We start from the raw sequence: 23,169 nt of genomic DNA, 5'->3' as shown, positions 1-23,169 counted from the left end.
CACACACACACAAACACACACACACACACACACACACACACACACACACACACACACACACACACACACACACACACACACACACACACACACTGACCACCGTCCTATAAATATAGTGGATGACAAATGTGTGATGTGAGGCAGGACCTGTTGCCATGGTAACCCTCATCCACCTTCCGCTGTAGCGTTTGTGTCTCTGGATTAGGCCGCAGCCTTCAAGACTGAAGCTGCAGTTCCTCATGTGGCCAATAGAGGCTGGTTCCTGAAGTCATGTTTTAAGTGTTTAGATGATTTAGTCTTTAATGAGCAGTAAAACACAAAGAATGCCAGGCGAGGAAAGTCCCCAACAACACCCACAGACCTTTGGATCTGTCTGCTGGTCAGAGACCTTTATGGTTTTTTATTTGTATTTTTGAACATTGACAAACAATCTCAGACATTGAACACTGAGGGGGAGGGGCTCAGTCTGTGGGAGGGGCTTGGTGTGCCACCCAGGTTTCTTCTTCTTCTTCTTCTTTTGGTTTAGTGGTGGGTGCATTACTGCCACCTACTGTGCTGTGAGCAGAGGAACAGAGTGGATCTACAGACGGGCCTCCTTCGTGGTGGAGGCTGCTTTGGGGTGCTCCAGCAGGACGTATGTGGCGTCAGTCGGCTCTGATGAACCTGCAGAACCAAACACAGGCTTTAATGACAGCGCAGCAAAATCTGAAATCTGACATGATGCCCACGCGGTCTGAACACACTCACAGGCGTTATGAGCTGAGTGTGGCCGGTGGCTGATGATGCAGTATGTAGGATCGTTTGGGCCTGAATCACCTGTTGAAACCAGCAGAATGAATCCTGTCTGAGGACAAGAAGCTGAACTTCTTTAAATCACTTTAGAGAACATAAGAAGAGCTCCATGAAGCCCTGTCATCCTTGACTGTCTGCACAGCGCCCCCTGTGGGACAGGAGGTTCACAGCATTCTCTCCATATTAAAATCAGAAAAAAATATATTCATCTAGCAACAAGGTGAGAAAAGTCTGATTATTTACATGAGAAATGAGCCGCACTGTACACAGGCCGACCTCCACCTGCAGAGGAAGAAGCAGCAGCTGTCACCAACACATTCAGACGGATCAAAGTGTGAGAGGAGTCTGGATGACATCAGTGACACAGAGGAAGGCTTCTGCTCCTCCTCGTGTCCAGCTGACAGGCTGACCTCCTGCGGCGCCCTCTATCTCCTCGTAGACGTGGTGTTCCGTCCCTCCTGCACAGACACAACCTTCAGATTCACAGCGCACTCACAGGACGAACGCACACACCGACGTCATTCACCTCGATGTTCACACCCGCGTCTCCAAGCAACGACGGCGCCGATGAGGATGAGGAGGATGAAGAGCGGGACGCCAATTTTTAACGGCAAATCAAGGAGAAGCTGCTCGTGTGTAGGAACACCTGCAACAACACAAAGATGAACACACAGAGCTCAGTGTGGGTCAGAGTTATGTCCCTCCTCTTCCTCTCACCCCCGTCCTCCTCTCTGGGTGTTGTGCTGTGGTTGTGTGTCCTTGTGGTTGTTGGGGGTGCAGCAGTTTGTCCTGTGCACAGAAAGGGACACACACCATCACTCTTGGTTAGTGTTGTCATGAGAAGGTAGATCGAAGAGTGTGATACCAGACCTGGTGATGTCACTGTCAGGGTCACAGCTGCTGTGTCGTTACAGAAATAAGTTCCAGAGTCTGAGACCTCAGTTCTGAGAATGAACAGGGAGTTATCAGCCTGAGAGCTGTATCGTCTGTGTGGATCACTGATGTGTTTCACGTCACTTTCAAGATGAACTGTCAGTATGTTCTCTTTGCCTGCTCCACGCTCTCTGCTCCACGTCACGCTGTTCTTCACAGGTAGGGGGCAGCGCAGCGTCACCGCCTGCTTCTCTCCAACAGTCAGGACGTCTGCAACAAACAAACTTTATTTAAACTTTATTTAAACTTTATTTAAACCTTGGTGTTCTGTCAGGCTTTCACTGAGTTATATTTTCATCTGTTTTTCTACATGAGTGAGGATCTTCCACATCTTTAGTTTCAGTGAGAAAACTTTATTCATCCAGTTCACTTCCTGCAGTCTGTTCAGCCGCAGACAGACACACACACAGTCTGACCACAACAACACACACAACATTCTCTGTTCAAAGTTTGTCAGATGTGACAACGTCCTTCAGATCTGATCACAAACTGAACAAAGTTAAATTAAATCAGAATCAGAAATACTTTATTGATCCCAGGGGGAAATTGCTTTCGTTCCAGGTGCTCCGTGTGTACTCAAAAAAGACAGAAATACAAATAAGGTAAAGTAGTGAGCATAAAAAATATAAAATAAAACCTAATAAATTCTAAACATTAATGTACATTCAAGTCAAATCCTGGCAAGTGAAGACTAAAGTCATGTATAATACAACTTGTACCATGTGCAGTAAGATCTCGTCTGAATAAATCCAATATGGATATGATTACAAGACAGTGTGTTCTGGTCTCAGAGGGAGGAGTTGTACAGTTTGATGGCCACAGGAAGGAAGGACAGCAGCTGTCACTGTCACACAGACTCCTCTCAGCTTCTCCTGGTTCACATATAAAACCTGTGAATACAGAATCTGTTCTGACCTGCAGCGGCGCTCCGGCCCACGGCGCAGGCCAACAGGAGGCAGAAGATGTCCGCCCTCATGTTGCTGAGTTTCTGTGAGGACCTCAGCGGCCAGCCTGCATCAGCTCTCTGAGGCTACCGACAGAACTCTGAGGCTCTTCAGAGGAACTGATGCTGGTGTGTCACAGTTTGACCACAGAGTCAACACATCCTTTTTTAATCTGTTTTCTCAATCAGTGACGAAAATAAACGATGAGACGGCAGATATCAGAGTGACTGACAGGAAACCCCGCATGTCTGAGGCAGAATGCCTTGACTATATCAGTCTCTGTATTGTACAGGCGCCCCCTGTGGTCATATGAATACAGTGCATGCCCAGCGTGATGTCTGAGGCCGGACTCGTTAGCATGCTAGCTCCCGTCCGCCATGTTGCTGTGCGTCAGGACCAAGGTGCAACCTCTGAAGAATGAAAGGAGGAAAAAGCAGCGTGACACATCATGACGTCTGTGTACTTTATTGCCAAAGACCTGCAGTTCCTACACTGACCACTCGAGGGCTGGCTCCAACAGTGAGCCAATCCTCATAGACCTTCGTGTTAAACTTCAAAATGGAAACATTTTTACAACCGAGTGTCTAGAATTGGAAGAATTCTCACTTTAAATCTTTTTACGTGTGCAGTATCAATACACCACTTGTCTCACTAGATGGCGCTCTACAGTCACCTTTAAGATGCACAGGAGGACTAAAAAGCAGCTGCAGCTCTGTGATGACGTCATGAAACGTCCTGATTGAAGCTGCTTCCTCCTCATTCAGCCCCCTCTGCTGCTCTGCTGTTACGTAACGTGACGTCTCCCCTCCGTTTACCCGACACACGTCACACTGAAGACATTCTGAGTACAAACGCAGTTTACTGTAAGAACTCATGGAGGGTTGTCGCTTTGCTTTTCTACATCTGCGTCTTTTTACGTCGTGTGTTCTCGAACAGATCGCTGCGTGACCATCACAACGCCTGCTTCAACGTGACGATCCACAAAAGCTATTTTTTGTGCAAATAACCTGTGATTGGCTGTTATGCCCGTCAGTCTTAAATGTCCTCACGTTCATTGGTTTATTTTGTCTGTCAATCAAAACACGAGCATTCGATTGGACGGAATCACCTTTAAACGCTCCTCATTCTAGCTTCCTAGCTGCACTCCCCAGTCGTGTAATTGGTGTTCTCACTTGTCAATCACAATTGTCTTTGCCGCCATTGGCTGATCTTACACAAGTAGGCGTTAACTTTCTGGAAAAAGCGTTTCCTCGTCTGTCATATGTAAATCTTAACGGGAAGCAACCGAACGCTCGACCGGAGACACAAACAGAGGAAACGGCTTCACGGTCCGACTCAGACGATCCTCCGTGGGCTTCTTTAAGCAGCGGGGTTCATGTTGGAGCCGGCGCGGCTGGACTGACGGTGAAGCCAGCGGCGCTGCCCCGTGTGTGTTTAGCTAGCTGCTCCGCTCCCCGCCCGCAGCCTCCGGCTCTCCAACACTCCGCCTTTGTGGCGATGAGCACGGACCTGCTGTCTGACCTGGACAGCCGCTTCTTCGCCGATAACCTCCTGACGAGCGAAGACTGGGGTGAGTAAGCGTGTAAAACACCCACACACCGAAAACACGCCGAGAACACGCTCTTCTTCAGCCACACGATGCTAGCTGTGCTACCCGAGGCGAGGCGGTGCGGTGCGGGGCGACCGGGGGCGACCAGGGGCGGTACAGCCGATGTTTTCCTCACGTTCGTGACCTGAAGTCTTGGTGTTTAGTCTGGTTTGTGCTGGATTGTGTGTGAGGTGCAGGCTACACGCGGCCACGGTGTGATTGTGCGTGTACTTCCTCAGTGTGCGGACCCGGACGTGCCGGTTTATCTTTACCCCGGTGGGTGGGGGTGTGCTAACAGCCGCACGCCTGCTGGGGGCTCTGTGAGCTCTACCGGCTCCGGTGTAAACAGGTGTACGTGTCCTGCAGGTGTTAATCCGGCTCCGGTGTAAACAGGTGTACACGTCCTGCAGGTGTTAATCCGGCTCCGACACCGAATCACTTCTACTGAAGTCACATATTATAATCTAGCATAATAACACAGATAGAGGCTGGCTGATGGTCCGAGGCCAAACATGGACTAATCTGTGGAAACAGCAAATAATCCAGGCTCTTTAGATTAGATTCAGATTCTTCAGGTTAGTTTAAATGAAAGTAGAAGCTGGTGCTGTGCTGAGGTGGAGGAACTTCCTGCAGGTGCTTTATATGTATTAAATATTATCTCTGAAGGCGGAGGAAGTGTGTTTTTAACTTTTATAGTCATGCACAGAAGCATGGAGCAGTGAGGGGTGCTGCCTGCAGTCAGGCAATAAACTGGATAAGATCAAAGTTTAATGGTCCCCATGAGAAAAGTGGGTCAATGCAGCAGCTGGAGTTTAAAGAAGCAGGAGCAGGGCTGCTCTCACCCTGACCAGGTCAGAAACAACAACAGGAAGCTGGCCATGAAGATCTGTGATGTTCAGCTCCACACGACGCTCCTAATCCTTTCTTTCAGGTCTTTAACAGCTGATTTCTGATTAAGCAGCAGAATGAGTCGTTTGGTTCATGTTCTGCTGCGACTCTTGTTTCATGTGGTTTGTAAATCTTAAAAGGAAAAATCACATTTGTATGAATTAAAGTGTTCGAACATATAAAGCACATTAAACACCTGCTCTGTGGCAGGAGGGGGACTCCACAGGTCTCTGTTTGTTTCAGTTTCAAAGTCCAGAGACGTGAACCTCATCAAAACATGCAACAAGGCATGATGGGAGAAATGTGGGCTCAGTGTGTTGGTTGCTGCTCTGTGTAAACAGACGCACACATCGTGGCTGCAGGCAGACAGAGCTCAGGCCTTGTTGTTGTGTTCGTTGACTTCAGACATAGTTTTAAAACATCTTTAAGCAAACGAATCTCCATCTGACTGATTTGCATTTTCAGGGATGCATGTGTCGCCGTCTTGCTCTGCTGCTGCCCTGTTTTTAACCTCATGACGCCTGACTGTGTCTCTGCTCCTCCACAGATGCCTGCCTGTACCAGTGTGAGAGCATGGAGGAGGGAGAGGACGGGGACTACGTCCGCGGGCTGAAATACGACGCATCGGTACGGATACAAAAGAAAGCCTCCTCTGCCCACAGCTCTGGTTTCAGTGCAGGGCCGAGAGTGTAACTGACACACACACACACACTTTCACACACACACACACACTTTCACACAGTCACTTCACACTGCCGCTGCTGTCAGAAGCAGACAAACACAGGAGTGGAAATCCTGTCCGATCATGGCCCTGAAATGATCTTATGATGATAATGATGTGGATGCAGGAACAGAGACGTGGCTCTGTGTGACCAACAAGTCAGGCTAACTAGTTTAAGCTAAGCTAAGCTAACCTCAGGAGTGTGAGGAAGCAGAAGAGACAACACTGACAGATGTCTGTGCATCAGCCTCTGTACAGTGATGGATCACATTACCCTGACATGCAGCATCCTCCGCTGACAGCCCTGTGTCATGAAGTGCTCACTTCCTTGAAGACGCCTGCACACCTTAGCTTTGCAGGTGCATCTTGGCTGTCGCAGCCACTAAGGAACAGACCCCAGTAAGAAGGTTCTGAAACGGCCAGCAGCAGGCTGATCTTCTGCTTTGACCTGTGAGTCTCATGATGCACGTCTACACAGTTAAACAGCTGATGTGCAGACATCCGACAAACACAGAGACGAGCCGCAGAGCGCTGCATGAACCTGCTCTCCTGACCATACAGATGATGTGTCCCAGGGTAATCAGGCTAATGGTGACTCGGCTGACTGAAGCACACACACACACACACACACACACACACGCGCACACACAGACACACACACAGTAACCCTGCTGCTGTTTGGCCTGATCTCTTTCTCTCTCCCTGTTTTCTTTCCACCAACCTCTCACAGTTCGACAATGACCTCGTGCTGACCCTCGATCCTGACAACCGCACGTCACCATGGCGACACCTTGACGACAACCTTCTCACAGGTACACACCGGTCGGCGAACCGTGACGCTGATCAGGAACCTTGAAACCAGCTGGGTCAGCGTTTCGGTTTCACGCCTGAAAAACATCTGTGAAACACGAGACGCTGCGCCGAGCCCGCTCGAAACATCGCAGCCTCGTCCCCGTGTGCTGCAGTGACAGCTTCTAAAGTCACATGTTTGTGTCTCTACATCAAATAATTTAAAAAAATGTGACAGACTCACAACTCCTGCACGTCTGTGGAATCAGCACAATCATGGAGAAAAAAGTGTTGGTCATGTGACTCCATCATGGCTCCCTGGGTGTTGCTGAGGAGGACCGGACTTTATGGTTTATTTCTGTGTAATGTTTCTATGTGTCATCATTAACCTTCTGTCTTCCTGTCTCTCTGGTGAAGGAGAGGCTCCAGTGATCAAAGAGGAAATGACGATAACGCAGCCGCTACCAGTGGAAATGTGTAAGTCTGTGTGTGTTGTTTTAAACATGTTGTGTTTTTAATCACATCAACATCTAACCAGGCTCTGTGTGTGCTCAGTGTTCCAGGTGAAGGCAGAGCCGCCCTCTCCTGCATCCTCAGTCGAGTCCGACTGCTCGGCAGCCTCTCCAGACCCACAGGTGTGTGTCTGTGTGTGTGTCTGTGTCTGTCTCTGTGTGTGTGTGTGTGTTGTGGGATGATTGTGTTACATCCCTGTCTGGTTCAGGGTGCAGATGTCAGCATCGGTCCTCTCTCTGCTCAGATCACAGTTAAAGGTGAAAACCCTCCGACTCCTCCGTACATGTACGGTGACGTGTTGTCGCCTCCGCTTGGAGCCATGGAGGTAACCGTGGCGACGACGGCAGTGCCCCCAGCACACGGCCAGATTCCCGCAGTGACGCAGATGCAGCCGACGCTAACGACCCCGATCCCAGCGGTCATCGGGGGGATCCAGTCTCAGGCTGCTGCAGGTAGGAGGACGCCAGCAGAAGCTGCACCCGGCAGCACGGAGGCCTGCGTGAAGCTTTAACCCTGCGGTGTCTGTTCTCTCTGCTCAGTCCTGCCCAGCTCGCTGAAGGCCAGCACCATCCTGAGCACCAAACCTCCCATCCAGCCCAGACCTGTGTGTGTCACCACCCTCCCCGTACCCCAGACCCCCGCACCGGCCAAGACCCTCATCCTGCAGGGCCTCCCCTCCATGGATCAGACCAGGCCCGGTGAGAGGAGAGAGCCCAGTTAGTGTCGTACAATTCACAAAGATCCGTTTATAAATGAAGCCTCTGTCCTCCTCCCTCCTGCAGTCGTCCTCTCTCAGTCCGTCTGCCTGGGCTCGGCCCCGGCCATCGTCAAAGTGGAGCCCGTCTCTCCCAGCATCCCCCAGCACTGCTCCAGCCCCTCAGCCCCACCCACCAGCAAACCCATCGTCCCAGCGTCCACAGCGTTACCCGGCAACAGCTCCAGCGACATCGATGTGAGTAGGCTGGAAGGACTGACTCACTTGTTTTATATTTAAGTCTGCTCTGTGTTACACAATGCTGCTGATGTAAGACTCCGGCAGCCTCGGGCTGGATTATATCATCAAGTGTTAAACTCTCACACCTTCTGTTTGTCTCTTCACTTCTTTCTGCTTGTTCAACATCCTCCTCTCGCTCGTCTCTGACCCTGCTGGACCACCTGTCCTCCCTAGATTGATCAGACTGCTTCTCTTGTCCCTCCTGTTGCAGATGAAGGTGCTGAAGCGGCAGCAGAGGATGATAAAGAACCGGGAGTCGGCCTGCCAGTCGAGGAAGAAGAAGAAGGAGTACCTGCAGAACCTGGAGGCTCAGCTGAAAGAGGCCCAGCAGGAGAATGAGCGGCTCCGCAGGGAGAACCAGGCGCTGAGGGAGAGACTGGCCAGGAAGGAGGTGAGCGGCCTTTGAGCCGAGTGCACTGTTGATCTCTGGAAGTGGTGCTGAGTCATAATTACTACCATTCAGACCTGGTATGAGCGTGCGACGCCTGTGATTTGATCGTATCCTGGGCCACGCTGAAGGACTCCCTCTCCGAGCTGCCGTGCATTCTGACAGTCTCTTGGTTTTGATGTGAGTCACTTCAGGATGTGGTCCAACATCAGATATAACTCATTTGTGGTCATCCCACACAGTCATGTCAGAGTCTGTGTGGCAGCGCATCAATACATGTTGAATGTTACTGAACAGCTCTAAACGTGGTGCACAGCTCTAAACGTGGTGCACAGCTCTAAACAGCTCTAAACGTGGTGCACAGCTCTAAACAGCTCTAAACGTGGTGCACAGCTCTAAACGTGGTGCACAGCTCTAAACGTGGTGCACAGCTCTAAACGTGGTGCACAGCTCTAAACGTGGTGCACAGCTCTAAACGTGGTGCACAGCTCTAAACGTGGTGCACAGCTCTAAACGTGGTGCACAGCTCTAAACGTGGTGCACAGCTCTAAACAGCTCTAAACTGAACAGGCTCATGTGCTACAGGCTGCCCTCTGCAGAGGTAGCACACGCTAACGTTAACTTTACTGTGAGGATGGAATTCAGTTTAATCCAGAACATGAAGAGCAGAGTGGATCTGCTGGTTACAGAACAGCCTGTAAAGCCAGTGGAGGAGGAAGACTGACAGAGAAATGTGTCAAACCTGTCCAGCCGGAAAACACTGCTGCGCTGCTGACGGTTGTTTGGTTTGTGCTTCAGGGCAGCGACTCTGCGAGCAACAAGCGAGCCGTGTGTGTGATGGCCGTCCTGCTCTTCATGACCTTCAGCTTCGGACCCGTCAGGTATCCGCTCAGCCCTGCTCACATAAAAACACCTGTGTGAATTTCTGAATTTCTTTCTCTGACCATCCTCATCTTCCTCTCTGCAGCATCACGGACAGGAAGCTGTCCACAGGGCTGCAGCAGGACGACGCCGTGTCGTACACGGGCCGTCGGCTGCTGGAGATGCAGCAGCAGCAGCAGGCAGCCGGTCAGCAGCCCAGCCGAGCTGAGGACAGGACGGAGGCGGAGGAGGACGGAGACGAGCGATGGAAGAGAGGAGGAGGAGGAGAGGCAGAGAGATATGCTCCAGAGTCATATCAGTTCAGGTGAGAGGAGGAGCTGTGACCACACTTTGACCCACAGACGCTGCTGTCAGCACGTTTTTAACACGTCTTCCTGCAGAGGCTTCCTGAGAGCCTGGAGCACAGATGATCAGCTGACGTGCAGTCAGACACGCTCTCAGAGATTCACCCCTGTGTGTGTCTGTGTGTGTCTGTGTGTGTCTGTGTGTGTCTGTGTGTGTCTGTGTGTGTGTGTCCAGGAACCTGAGCGAGGTGTTCAGTGATGTGAAGGACCTGGTTCTGCAGGACATCGACCGGTACTTCTCCTCCTCAGACTGCCGGCAGTTTAACCGCTCCGAGTCCCTCAGGTCAGTCTGCGGCTCTGTTTACAGACACTTGGCGTCAGCACAGGTTTCCTGTTTATCCAGCTGCAGCTGCTGTGTAAAGCTACGGTTTGATGTACATAAGGCTGCACAGGCGTTTAAACTGAGGAGCTACAGGAATGCTGAGCTTGGATAGATGGATCTCCAGAAATAAAGTCCTGTCCTCCTCAGCAGCCAGCAGGACGCCATGATGGAGTCACTGTGAGCAGCAGTCACATGACCAACACCCGTTGTGTCTGAACTTGTTTCCTGTGTGTTCCAGGCTGGCAGACGAGCTCCGAGGTTGGGTCCATCGACATCAGATCGACCGCAAGAAGTCTGGAGGAAAACCTAAAATGGCCAAGAAGGCAAAGATCGCCCAGGTGAGGCGTCCTCGTCCTCGTCCTCCGGCAGCTGCTTCACCTGCAGCTTTATAATGAGGCACATGGAAGTGACTGAGTGTGGGTTGTGTGTGTGTGTTACTCGTTTGAAGCAGAAGGCTCAGCTGAGGAAGACGAACTTCTCCAGATACCTGCCGATCCAGGCGCACCGCTCCATCGAGAGGTAAGACCCCCCACAGGCCGCGTGCTGACCGAGCGGCTTCTCTGTGGTTTCAGCTCATTGTTCGAATGTAGAACCTGCCGATCATCATCCTGAGCTGTGAACCCTCCTCTTCTCTCCTCTGCAGTCAGCTGCAGGTGCTTCCTGGTCCCGAGGTCACCTACAGCGACTTCCTGGACGCCATCGACCGCAGAGAGGACACCTTCTACGTCGTGTCTTTCAGACGGGTACGTTAGCAAACACCGCGCCGCAGCGGGTGGAGCTCACTGAGCCGTGTGTGGACGGACCCGGTAATGAACCCAGTGTCTCTGTTTCAGGACCACCTGCTGCTTCCTGCCATCAGCCACAACAAAACCAGCCGGCCCAAGATGTCCCTGGTCATGCCGGCCATGTCCGTGAACGGTGAGACACTCGGCACCCGCTGCCTCGGGGGGTGTGGGAACCTTGGGAGGTTTTTGGGGCAGCTTTTTATCTTTGTGTTCATTTCCCTTCTTTTAGGAGACATTTTGTGTCTTTTTTAGAAGCCTTACATCAGTTTTTCACAGTTGTGCACGTCTTGTGGAAGCTGTGCATGTGTCTGTGGAAGCTGTGCATGTGTCTGTGGAAGCTGTGCATGTGTCTGTGGAAACTGTGCATGTGTCTGTGGAAGCTGTGCATGTGTCTGTGGAAGCTGTGCATGTGTCTGTGGAAGCTGTGCATGTGTCTGTGGGAGTTTTGCTTCTTTTTGTGATGCACCTGTTTATATGTTGACCGTTGTGTCCTCTCCTCCTCAGAGAGTCTGTACAACTCCTCTCAGGGCTACGAAATGATGATGCAGGTGGACTGCGAGGTCATGGACACTCGCATCGTCCCCATCAAGTCCTCCGCCGTCCCCCCGTCCCTCCGCGACCCGCCCCAGGCGCCCCCCTCCTCCTCCCCCTCCCACCATGGGCCCCACCATCACCACAGCAACCACACCTCGCTCAGAGGGCGCCACCAGCACCACCCCTCCTCACAGTCCTCTTCATCAACATCCTCCTCCTCCCACAGGCAGCCTCTGTCTGCCCGGCGACGGACAGCTGAATATTTAATCAGCCAATCAGAAGGAGTCTGATAATGTAAGCATCCCTTCAGCAGGTAACTTCCTGCTCTTTACTCCTGAGCAGAGATCTTAGTGGATACATGAGAGAAAATGTTCTAATATATACAAAATATTTCTAAACTGAAGGTGGCGTGCGGGCCGAGCAGCACGGCGCACTTGGAAACAGCTGCGTTTTAATATTTAACGGTGAAAATGTGTGAATGAAGTGAAGAGCCGGAGCCTCAGCCCCTCACAGACAGGGGGCGCTGCAGGCCGCTTCACGCCCCTCCCTTTGTAGATTTGTGTTTTGTCTCGGCTCATAGAACCACTGACGGATCGTCCCTCTCTGTTTTTTATAGAAACCTTTGTTTTGTCGGGGATTATTTAAATAGCTGTAAATACCAGTGTAGATATTTTGTTTTTTATTTTTTTATTTCTTTTCACAACAAAAAAGGAAAAACTGAAAAAAAGAATAAAGTGCTCATACTCACAGTAAAATGTCATATTTGATACAGTTTGTTGGACCAACGGGCTTCACTCACTCTGACCGGTATTTATGGAACATATATAAATAGATATATATGCAGCTGTTTATTATTGTACAGAATGGAGCTTCAGTTTCTGCTCAGACTGCAACCATCACCTGATTTATTGTGAAAACTGCCTGAAAAACAGCTGATTTCTGTCGTCGTCTTTGTGTTTTCGCGCTTCGATCAGCTGAGAACAGCTGATTTTTGTCGTTGTCTCAAAATAACAGAGCTCGTTTTTTGGTGATTATAAGACGACGTCTTATAATTGACGCCTGTAGACTGTCACAGTGACCTGCTGGGAGGAGGGCGAGCGTCACTTTAAGATTCCATCAGATTGACAATCGACAATCAAGCACAAAGTGTTCTAATCTGCTCTGTTAAGCTAAGCTAAGCTAAGCTAAGCTAAGCTAAGCTAATTGAAAGAAAACAAACCCACACCAACTTTAATAACTGGATGTGAGTCTGCCGCTCTGCACGCGCTCTGTGTTTTTGTTTTTATACAGTTTGTTACTTTTTCTGTAAAAAAATGCGAAGATGAAAAAAGATTAACGTATTTTTTTAGGGGGGGGTCTGTCGGAGGTTTATGCAGGTGTTTGAGTCTCGCCTGGTCGCCGGTTCATCAGCGGCTCCGACTCACGTTTCCTGGAAGTGTCTCTGAAATGACTTTGGTTCTGTATCGACCCGGTTTGATTGGATTGGTTTGTTCAGGTGTGAACGCAGCACGTCGTCTTCCTGTGGTCACTTCCTGCTCCAGGCACATCTGACCAATCAGCAGAGGGCTCTTAAGTTTGTAACGATGTCACTGAGTGAGCAGGAACTGAACAAACCAAAAGAATGACCCTGAGGACCGCTCCTCTTCTTCTTCTGTAAAAACTCATGTTTCCTACGGTGGTTCCTGTAAGTTCACACATCACACTGTGTTTGATCGGAGGCTGAAGTGATGAGACATCATCTGTGCTGAGGGTGTAAATCTGAAATATACAGTCTGTCTTTTGTTTTTATTATTTAAATGGAAATTAAATAACCAACGTGTAAATACATCTCTAACTTCCTGCTGATGGCTCGTGTTTGTAGGGAATAGTTTGATAATAAACTGATGCTCAGTGTCCTTTTCTTGAGTCTCCTCCATGTTTATTTAAAAATACTTTACATATAACTTACATTATTTTACATGCATAAAAATAAGTTTTGTAATGTAAAACATAAATGTCTCAGTCTCATAATATTGACTTTCTTTTGTGTTTTTAATCATATTTTTGTCTCTTAAATGTGTTAAATTATTTATTTATTTACTGCCTGAGCTGAAGATTGAACAGTGTTGCAGAGCTTCTGTCAGCCACCAGGGGGTGACAGAGCGCCGCAAACGGAGACTTGGTTCATCCGTTGAAGTGATGTGATTCACAGACGAGCTTCAGGTGTGTGGATAGACAGGGGGCGGGGCCACGTGATCACACAGGTGCTCAATGGAAAATACAGGGAGTCAGCTGACGTGGAGGAGAAACCGCTGGGTGAGTCCGAGAGTTTGTTTTATTTTATTTTTAAAATTTGGAGTTACTGCCTGTTCCTGCGGCGTGTGTTCTGAATGTTAGCATGTTAGCTCTTCCTGTCCCCTCAGTGTGTTCTGAATGTTAGCATGTTAGCTCTTCCTGTCCCCTCAGTGTGTTCTGAATGTTAGCATGTTAGCTCTTCCTGTCCCCTCAGTGTGTGTTAATGTTAGCATGTTAGCACTTCCTGTCCCCTCAGTGTGTTCTAATGTTAGCATGTTAGCTCTTCCTGTCCCCTCAGTGTGTTCTAATGTTAGCATGTTAGCACTTCCTGTGTGTGTTGTTGGTCAGATGTGTGAAATCAGGTCTGTGGTTAACAGGAGCTCAGCAGGTTTTTTATTCTACCACACAAACACACAGTGAATCCACTGATGACTGTTTACTGTCTGAACAAAGGCTACATGCTAACAAGTGGCTACATGGGACTACAGGCGAGGTCATTAAAGGTCATCCAGGTGTTTGTGCCGTAGAAGAGGTCAGAGCGGTGAACCTGGTGGAGCTGATGGTGTCGTCATGTGACCGTGCTGTAGCTGGTTTATAGCTTAGCATTAGCTTTTAGCATCAGGTGATCATATTCAGGCGTCAAGTCATTAGTGAAGATGATCCTGCTGAACTACAGCTGTGAGGATCATAAATGTTCAAATCATCTCTGCTGCTCCGTGTAAATGGTGGTGAATGTCAAAATCTGCAGTTCCTCCAGTGTCCACTAGAGGCTGGCTCCAACATGAGCCGCCCCCTGCAGACCTCCAGGTTTACATCGTGGTACAAACAGCAGTTTAATGATGGAAAATGTGGACGTACAGCTCATGATGTAACCTGGAAAAACCGCCGCCCTGAATGTTCATAAACAGATAATTCTGCTCATTACCCATGGATTCAACTAATTAACATTAATTAAAGGAGACTTTATGGCCTGTGGGGCCTCCCCTGTTCCCCTGTAAAAACCTCTGAGCCCGCCAGACGCCGTCGGCTCTGTGAGCTCCATCAGCCGCTCTGATCTGCGCCCTCGCTCTCTGAGGACGGCGACTCGTCCAGAACCGAGCGTTTACGAGCGGACTGAACATCCTCCTGATCAGAGGTCCTCTCTCCTCTTTCTTCTGCTTCTCCACTCAGTCCTGAAGGACAACATTTATAGAGCGGCGTGTTGACACATCAGGGCGGCCATGTTTGAGACGCCTGCGTCCGTCTCTCAGATGAAAAACTCATCAAAACGACAGCCTGAGTTTCCGAGTCGCTCCTCAGTGTTTCCAGCAGGTCGTTATGTGAAGGAGACAAAACCATGAAGGGACGAAGAGACACACAAACACACAGGCTCACCTGTGTGTGCGACACACAAACGCAGCTGAGAGGTCTGGTTATGAAATCCACACATTTATGAGGATACACTTTGAAATGATGGAACTTTACAGACAAGACATAAAAAGTGAGAATCGGTTCCTTCTCTCTGTGAGGAAGCAGACGTCTGACTGACACATGTCATACAACACTTACAAACACTGAAGTGAAGACACTGCAGCCAGAGGACATCTGTGGACGTGAAGCTGAAAGACGTCTTTGTAGCAGCAGAGAGGAGGACGAGGATCTTCCTCCAGACTCCAGAATCCAGACTATTCAAATGCAAACACTGCCGGAGAATCTGAAGCATGCAGAGAGACAGAGACACAGAGACACATAGAGACACACAGAGACAAGCTGCAGAGACAGAGACACACAGAGAGACAGAGAGACACATAGAGACACACAGAGACAAGCTGCAGAGACAGAGACACACAGAGAGACACAGAGACAAGCTGCAGAGACAGAGACACACAGAGAGACAGAGACACATAGAGACACACAGAGACAAGCTGCAGAGACAGAGACACACAGAGAGACAGAGAGACACATAGAGACACACAGAGACAAGCTGCAAAGACAGAGACACACAGAGAGACAGAGAGACACATAGAGACACACAGAGACAAGCTGCAAAGACAGAGACACACAGAGAGACACAGAGACAAGCTGCAGAGACAGAGACACACAGAGAGACACAGAGACAAGCTGCAGAGACAGAGACACACAGAGAGACAGAGACACATAGAGACACATAGAGACAAGCTGCAGAGACAGAGACACACAGAGAGACACAGAGACATGCAGAGAGACAGATAGAGACAGAGACACACAGAGACAAGCTACAGAGAGACAGAGACACACAGAGACACACAGAGAGACAGAGACACATAGAGACACACAGAGAGACACAGAGACAACCTGCACAGACAGACAGAGACACATAGAGACACACAGAGAGACAGAGACAAGCTGCAGAGAGACACAGACATGCAGAGACACAGAGAGAGGTGGAGACACACATACACACAGAGACGAGCTGCAGAGACATGCAGAGAGGCAGAGACGGAGACACACAGACAGAGACACAGACACATAGAGACAAGCTGCAGAGACAGAGACACAGAGACATGCAGAGAGACAGACAAGCTGCAGAGACAGATAGAGACAGAGACACACAGAGACAAGCTGCAGAGACAGAGACACACAGAGAGACAACCTGAACAGACAGAGACACAGAGACACACAGAGACAAGCTGCAGAGACACACAGAGAGACAGAGACACACAGAGAGACAGAGACAAGCTGCAGAGAGACACAGAGACACACAGAGAGACAGAGACACACAGAGACAAGCTGCAGAGACACACAGAGAGACAGAGACAAGCTGCAGAGAGACACAGAGAGACAGAGACAAGCTGCAGAGACACACAGAGATGGAGAGCGACAGAGAGACACACACAGAGACAGAGACAAGCTGCAGAGAGACACAGACATGCAGAGACACAGAGAGACAGAGACACACATACACACAGAGACGAGCTGCAGAGACATGCAGAGAGGCAGAGACGGAGACACACAGACAGAGACAAGCTGCAGAGACACTTCAGGAATCAGAGAGAGGACACCTCAGAGGGACAAAAAGGGACTCACTGCTACGGACATTACCTCATCTACACCCTCAGACTCATGTCTGCTGTTCTAGGACAGTCTGTCCTCCTTGTGTCCAGAACCTGTCTGCAGCTCATGTAGTGGATCAGTACTGATCCAGTATTGATCCTGTATCGGAGCTGAATGTAGACAGACTGATGTCCTCTGGTCTGTCTGAGCTGAAGCTGAGTTAGCCCATCAAACACTAGCATGCTGCTAACGGCTGCTGATTGGTCCGTTCGGGTTAGGACTGACGGAGTCCGAGGGTCCAGCTGAGGACTCCCGTCTCCTGTAACGAGGTTTTATTGATCAGCTCTGATTGTAGATGTTTGACGACGGGAACCTTTGACCTGAGATCCATCAACCTGACAGCTGTGTCTCCGGTGGAGCAGAGGTGGAGGGGGTGGGGGTGGTTTGGGGTTGTGCGATCCAGTCATGTGTCCCCTAATAAATGTTCGGAGCCAGATGTTCAGGTTTCTCTGATGGGTTCCACAGCTGTGAGTGAAGCATGCGGTGCTAATGTAACACAGGAACCTGCTGCAGCTCAGACACACGTCCTCTGTTTGTCTGTGTTAATGTTTTAACGCGTGATGTGTCCAGACGCACCGGGGGGCGCTGTGACATCACGTCTTTGCGCTGGACGTGGGTGCATGGGTGGAGATAAAACCTCCGTTTAAATCCACGACTTGAATCTGACAAACAGCTGGAACAACAAAGCTGAAGCAGGATCGCCGTGGTTCCGCCAGCGGACCGTCCTCTCTGTGTCTCTGACTTCTGTGGGAGTTCTGACTGGTTCTGTGTTTTCTCACCATCACAGCCTGTTTGACACCAAGAATTTATCAGCTCATAAATCCATGTTTTGGAGCCAGCTGGCTCGCCGTCGACAGCCATGAAAACAGGAAGCAGGTTCAGGAGCAGAGACCAAGCTTTGATTCAGGCTTCTCTGTGTCCACTGTCCAAACACCATCAGCTCAGCATCCGTGGACGGATCCCTGTGATGGTCTGAGTCCTGCTGAACCGGAGAGGTGTGACACAGATTTAAAACTTCCAGTACAAGAAGTCAATATTTGTTTTCCTCCTTGATGTTTAAACACATAAAATCACAGAGAGACTCAGTGTCTGAACCTCTGCTGGGTGGACAGGTTTGTCCCACAGAGGCCTCACAGAGGGACTGCTGGACAGCCGCTCATTGTCTGAGCTAGCTTAAGCTAATCAGAAGAACCACAACCAGCAGCTGAGGCTCTCCGACAGCTAGCATGTAGCAGCTAGCATGCAGCAGCTAGCATGCAGAAGCTAGCATGTAGCAGCTAGCATGCAGCAGCTAGCATGTGTGTAGAGGACTGTTGTGTCTCTGTGAGGACAATATGAGCATAAAGACACTTGGACTGAAACAAACTGATCAAAGCAACAGACACAGAACTGACAGCACTTCCTGACTGGACTCTGATTGGACAGAACTGACAGCACTTCCTGACTGGACTCTGATTGGACAGAACTGACAGCACTTCCTGACTGGACTCTGATTGGACAGAACTGACAGCACTTCCTGACTGGACTCTGATTGGACAGAACCAAACGTGGTTCAGCACCAGCTCAGAGCCTGGAGCCTGGAGCCTGGAGGATGGAGGATGGAGCTCTGGGACGTGTCTGTCTGTGTCATGAAGTCAGAACTGGGAGCTTTTTGTGTCGGCGTGGCAACGGTTTGTTTGTGTTACAGTTTGTGCGAGGGAGAGGATGAAGAGTGTGTTTGACTTGGAGCGTCACACCCACACGTCCTTCAGTGTGTCTGTATGGGGACAGAACAGATCCTGCAGCACAGAGAGAGGATCCAAACGACGATGATGGTGGTGGTGGTGAGGAAGATGCCCTTGGATCCCTGCTGGACCTGTGTGACATCATTCGTCTCCACAGCGTCCTTCCAGAAGTCAAATATGTGGTTAGCAGATGCCCCGAGGATAAAACAAACTCACATCACAGATGTTGGCTCCGAACAAACAGAAGCTCCGTTGTGTTTTTAACAAGCTCGCATCTCAGATGACCGACTGCGATTCACGTTTGGACGTCCCGGCTGGAAGTTCTTTTTCTTGATCAGGCCCGGGCTTCCAGGAGGCCTCGCCAGGCGGAGGCTGCGGTCTGAGGGTGTAAATCAGCTGAACACACAGCAGCTCTCATACAGCAGGCCTCTATGTACTGCAGCCAGCCTCAGTACGCTGGCATTACAGTGACCCCTGTGGTCGTTAGGTGAACTGCGGCCGTCGAGCTGTTCTGCTGACGATCAGTGGAAAAATAAAAGACGTGGTTACGAGGTGGCTTTCGTTTGACGGACAGTAATGTCCGCCTGATGCTGGTAATGGTGCGTGACATGAGGCGAGAGCCGCTGCTGATTGGAGCGAATAATAAAAGCAGATGAAGCGGGGGGACGGGGTGGCGCCCGGAATGAAGACGTTTGTTCCATCGTGAAACGCAGAGCGACTGAAAGGAGTGATGTCAGAGGGTCAGAGGCTTCGGACGCCTCTGCACCGCCGATAAACACTCAGGTTGTTTCATTAACCCCTGAGCTCCTGTGTGTGCAGGTCAGACAGACGCCCTCTGCTGGTCATGTGACTCCATCATGGCTTCCTGCCGGGCCAGGACCCCCAGCGCTCGGCTGAGGTCGTCCTGCCGCTGTGGACAGCAGCCTGTGTCCATGGGACACTGTGTAATGAGAGATTTCCTCCACATGGAGCTGTCCTTGCTTTTATGCGTCTCTAAATGTCTCCTGATGTGTCTCTGTCTCTTCTTTCGTGCTTCCCTCCTTTTATGAGTGGAGGGTTTTAGAGCCCATCTGCTGAAGGAATGACGGAGGGGAGAGAAAGACAAAGGTAGGCAGAAGCTGTCTCTCAGCCTGTGTGTCTCTGAGGGGCCGTCCCTGTTTCTTGATGTTCTTCCAGCGTCCTCTGAGATCGACAAACCAGAGTTTCAAGGCCGCTCGGCGGCTGAAGAACACAACAACAAGCTCCGACTGGAAGTCTCTGACTCACAGTGTTCTGAGGTATATCAGGGTTTGTGTTCATGTCAACGTCTGTTCCGTGTGAGCGTGCTGGACGCCACGAGCTGCCTGCGACCACGTCGGGCAGAGGCTGGCGGCCATGTTGGGATGAGCTGTGATGAGACCGGCCGGCCGTCACCATGACAACATGAGCTCTGCTGCTGCAGGCCTTTGAAACAACCACGGTGTCTGCTGGGGGGTGTCAGGTGTGTTGTGGGGGCGGGGCTTACAAACATGGTGGCAACAAAAACACAACACAACACAACCAGGGCCACACACGAGCGTGTTACCATGTCTCACAGAAGACACAGCACAGCTGATCTTCATCTGGTGTCAGTGCAACCATCATGGTGGGAAACGGCAGGTGTGTGTGTCTGTGTGTGTGTTTCAAGGACTGTAATGTTAAAAATCAAGCTAGGCACAGTTAGCATTTCAGGTTAGCAACAAACTGAGCACAGATTTCTGTGTGAGAGCTCCACATCTGCCTCATCTGGCAGGCAGCCCATTGGTGGAGAGACATCCCTCACATGGGTGTTTTATATGGTACCATGTGTGTCTGTGTGTGTCTGTGTGTGTGTGTCTGTGTGTGTGTGGAGGTGAGGAGATCATTCACCGTCCACTCGCTGCTAAAGCCTGGAAACTGTGAGTCAGAGGCAGACGTGTGCCCATCTTTTACCCGCCGTATGTTGGCCTGTGTTACAGTCATGCACAGCAGAGTGTGTGTGTGTGTGTGTGTGTGTGTGTGTGTGTGTGTGTGTGTGTGTGTGTGTGTGTGTGTGTGTGCATCTACAGGCAGTGAACGAGTCCTGCAGCACAGCACAATGAACTCATCATCATTTAAACCAATTATGTGTGTGTGTGTGTGTCTGTGTGTGTCTGTGTGTCTGTGTGTGTGTGTGTCTGTCTGTCTGTGTCTGTCTGTGTGTGTGTGTCTGTGTGTGTGTCTGTGTCTGTCTGTGTGTGTGTGTCTGTGTGTGTCTGTGTGTGTCTGTGTCTGTCTGTGTGTGTGTGTCTGTGTGTGTCTGTGTGTGTGTGTGTCTGTCTGTGTGCGTGTGTCTGTGTGTGTGTGTGTCTGTGTGTGTGTGTCTGTGTCTGTGTGTTTATTTCAAACAGACAGTGAAGCAGTCACAGTGCGTGTCCTGTAAAGGTGACAGCGGCCCTCTCTGGATTTACGGCCGGCGCTGACCCGTTCCGCCGGGATGGATTCCTGCCCTGCAGACCTGCAGCTGCACATGAGGACATGAAGACTCAGAGACAGAGACACAATCAGAAGGTGTCCCCTGGAAATACAGACCGGATCCTGGTTGGAATGAGGGTTATGGAGCCATGAGTCCGTCAGCTGCCGGAGTGGAGGCTGATCAGCTGATCCGATGATGTTCTGACGTCCAGCTCTCACAGTCGCGGCAGCTCGTGTGTTTTCTCTCCGTGAAGCATCACACATGAGAAGACATGGCGGGCAGGAGGGAGGAGCTGTGGCCTCCTCTTCCTGAGAGCCGCTCTTCTCGTTAGCATTATTAGCAACACTAGCTAACAAGCCGCTGAGCTTTGTGACAAGTGTCAGTCAAACGTCAGTGTGATGTGACGGATCCTGGATCAGGTGATCGGAGCTCAGCTGGCGGCGTCCTGTGTGCTGCTGTCACAGTCTAACCTCACTATAATGACTGTGCTCAGCAACCAGCCCAGTGCATTGTGGGAGCTGTAGTTTGGACTGTCACTGTGCACGGTAAGACATCATCTCTCTGAACCACAGACTGAAAATCTATCATTAGTGTGTGCAGCCCCTGTACTACAGGCCCGTCAGGACCCGTACTACAGGCCCGTCAGGACCCGTACTACAGGCCCGTCAGGACCCGTACTACAGGCCCGTCAGGACCCGTACTACAGGCCCATCAGGACCCGTACTACAGGACCCGTACTACAGGCCCGTCAGGACCCGATGTCTGTCTGTAAGTCTGTCTGCAACCCTCCTCCGCTCAGCAGAACCAACAGACACAAATAACTCATGTGGTCTGCCAGGACCCTCTGACCCAATGCTGCTCCAAGCATCACTGAGGGTCCCACTCTTTGTAAAGGACGCACACACGCAGACACACACAGACACACACACACACACACACAGACACACACACAGACACACACACACAGACACAGACACACACAGACACACAGACACACACACACACACACAGACACAGACACACACAGACACAAACACACACAGACACAGACACAAACACACACAGACACAGACACACACACACACACAGACACAAACACACACAGACACACACAGACACACACACACACACAGACACACACACACAGACACAAACACACACAGACACACACACAGACACACACAGACACACACACAGACACACACAGACACACAGTAAACATATGTTCAGATGAAGTGATGTCCTCTGTTGGTGGACACTGTCTGTGTTTAGGGTGGTCGTGCTGTCACCGGTCTTCAGCTGGTCCTTGCACTCAGAGCTGCTGGTACCGCTCCTCGTCCTGGTCTCTGGACCTCACCGCTCCAGTTTCAGCTCTCCTGTGTTGACTCCACCTCTAACGACTAAAGTGTCGGTCCACTTTGAGTTGTTGTTCCCCACAGGTATTGATTAATGTGACTGCAGAGCAGCAGAACATCTGGATCCCTGCAGCCAGCTGGGCCTGAGCTGTGGTTTCACACTCTCTGGGTCTGAAAGGCCCGGGTCCTGGAACAGAAAACGGATAAATGACCCAGGCTGGAAGCGTCTGTTTCCTGGTGGCACAGCAGCTGCATCAGTCAGAGGTACACACAGGTCGATCAAGCTGCAGGCGTCGCCTTCAATCAGCGTTTTCCCGCTCTTACAGGATCCATGCGGTCTTTACTGGCGCCCACAGTCCCGGCCTGGATCGGCCCACAAACACATGTGCTACAATTAGCCCTCACTTCCCCCAGCATGTGTTTGTGGTTCCTGAGGCTTTCTGAGCTCCCTCAGAAGAGTCACAGGACGAAGGCCGCGCTCGCCGCGGCTCACATCACGCCGCTCTCACCTTTATTTCTGCGTCGCTCAGCGAGCAGCTGATGTGTTACATACCTTTGAACTCGCTGTTTATCAGACACACCGATTGCCTCTTGGCCGTCGCTCCGGTAACCACGGTGGCGACAGCAATCAGCGAGTCTGATGGAGAAACCTGTCGTTGTTTACTCTTCAGTGGGATCGCCGTCGGCCTCGGCCGCTCCTCCAAACACACACCTGCACATCATCAGCGGGAGGAAATGGACACGTCACTGTTCAAATGTCTCCATCGTTTCCAACCAATCAGCGCTTGGCGATGTCATCACCTGGAACAAGAATGTAAACAAACAATGGCGTCTGAAGCAGAGCAGTCAGAGTTTGTTATGAATGAACCAATATC

At 50.5% G+C, this 23,169-nt stretch overlaps 2 protein-coding genes across 3 annotated transcripts; one reads left to right on the top strand and one right to left on the bottom strand.

Annotated features, from left to right (window-relative positions):
- Positions 1-381: 381 nt before the first annotated feature.
- Positions 382-3,071, bottom strand: LOC114431861 (uncharacterized). Its single transcript, XM_028399525.1, has 8 exons — positions 2,641-3,071; positions 1,663-1,935; positions 1,510-1,581; positions 1,319-1,438; positions 1,203-1,250; positions 1,036-1,074; positions 748-816; positions 382-663 (listed from the first exon to the last, which is right to left on the bottom strand). The coding sequence occupies exons 1-8, from the start codon at positions 2,699-2,701 to the stop codon at positions 581-583; spliced, it is 765 nt and encodes a 254-aa protein (XP_028255326.1). The 5' UTR covers positions 2,702-3,071; the 3' UTR covers positions 382-580.
- An 832-nt stretch (positions 3,072-3,903) lies between these two features.
- atf6b (activating transcription factor 6 beta) lies at positions 3,904-13,317 on the top strand. 2 transcript variants are annotated; one of them, XM_028400065.1, is made up of 17 exons: positions 3,904-4,239; positions 5,693-5,772; positions 6,597-6,678; positions 7,073-7,132; positions 7,211-7,290; positions 7,413-7,620; positions 7,708-7,866; positions 7,951-8,120; positions 8,374-8,553; positions 9,349-9,431; positions 9,518-9,736; positions 9,952-10,059; positions 10,337-10,436; positions 10,550-10,617; positions 10,742-10,841; positions 10,932-11,016; positions 11,388-13,317. In XM_028400065.1, the coding sequence occupies exons 1-17, from the start codon at positions 4,167-4,169 to the stop codon at positions 11,705-11,707; spliced, it is 2,175 nt and encodes a 724-aa protein (XP_028255866.1). In that variant the 5' UTR covers positions 3,904-4,166; the 3' UTR covers positions 11,708-13,317. The 2 variants fall into 2 exon arrangements, with proteins under 2 accessions (XP_028255866.1, XP_028255865.1); XM_028400064.1 differs by having other exon boundaries at positions 10,547-10,617.
- Positions 13,318-23,169: the final 9,852 nt, after the last annotated feature.

Source organism: Parambassis ranga, chromosome 2, assembly GCF_900634625.1.
Source record: "Parambassis ranga chromosome 2, fParRan2.1, whole genome shotgun sequence".
NCBI lineage: Eukaryota > Metazoa > Chordata > Actinopteri > Ambassidae > Parambassis > Parambassis ranga.
Note: the sequence above shows the minus strand (reverse complement) of the source record. Positions and strands in the feature narration are given on the sequence as shown.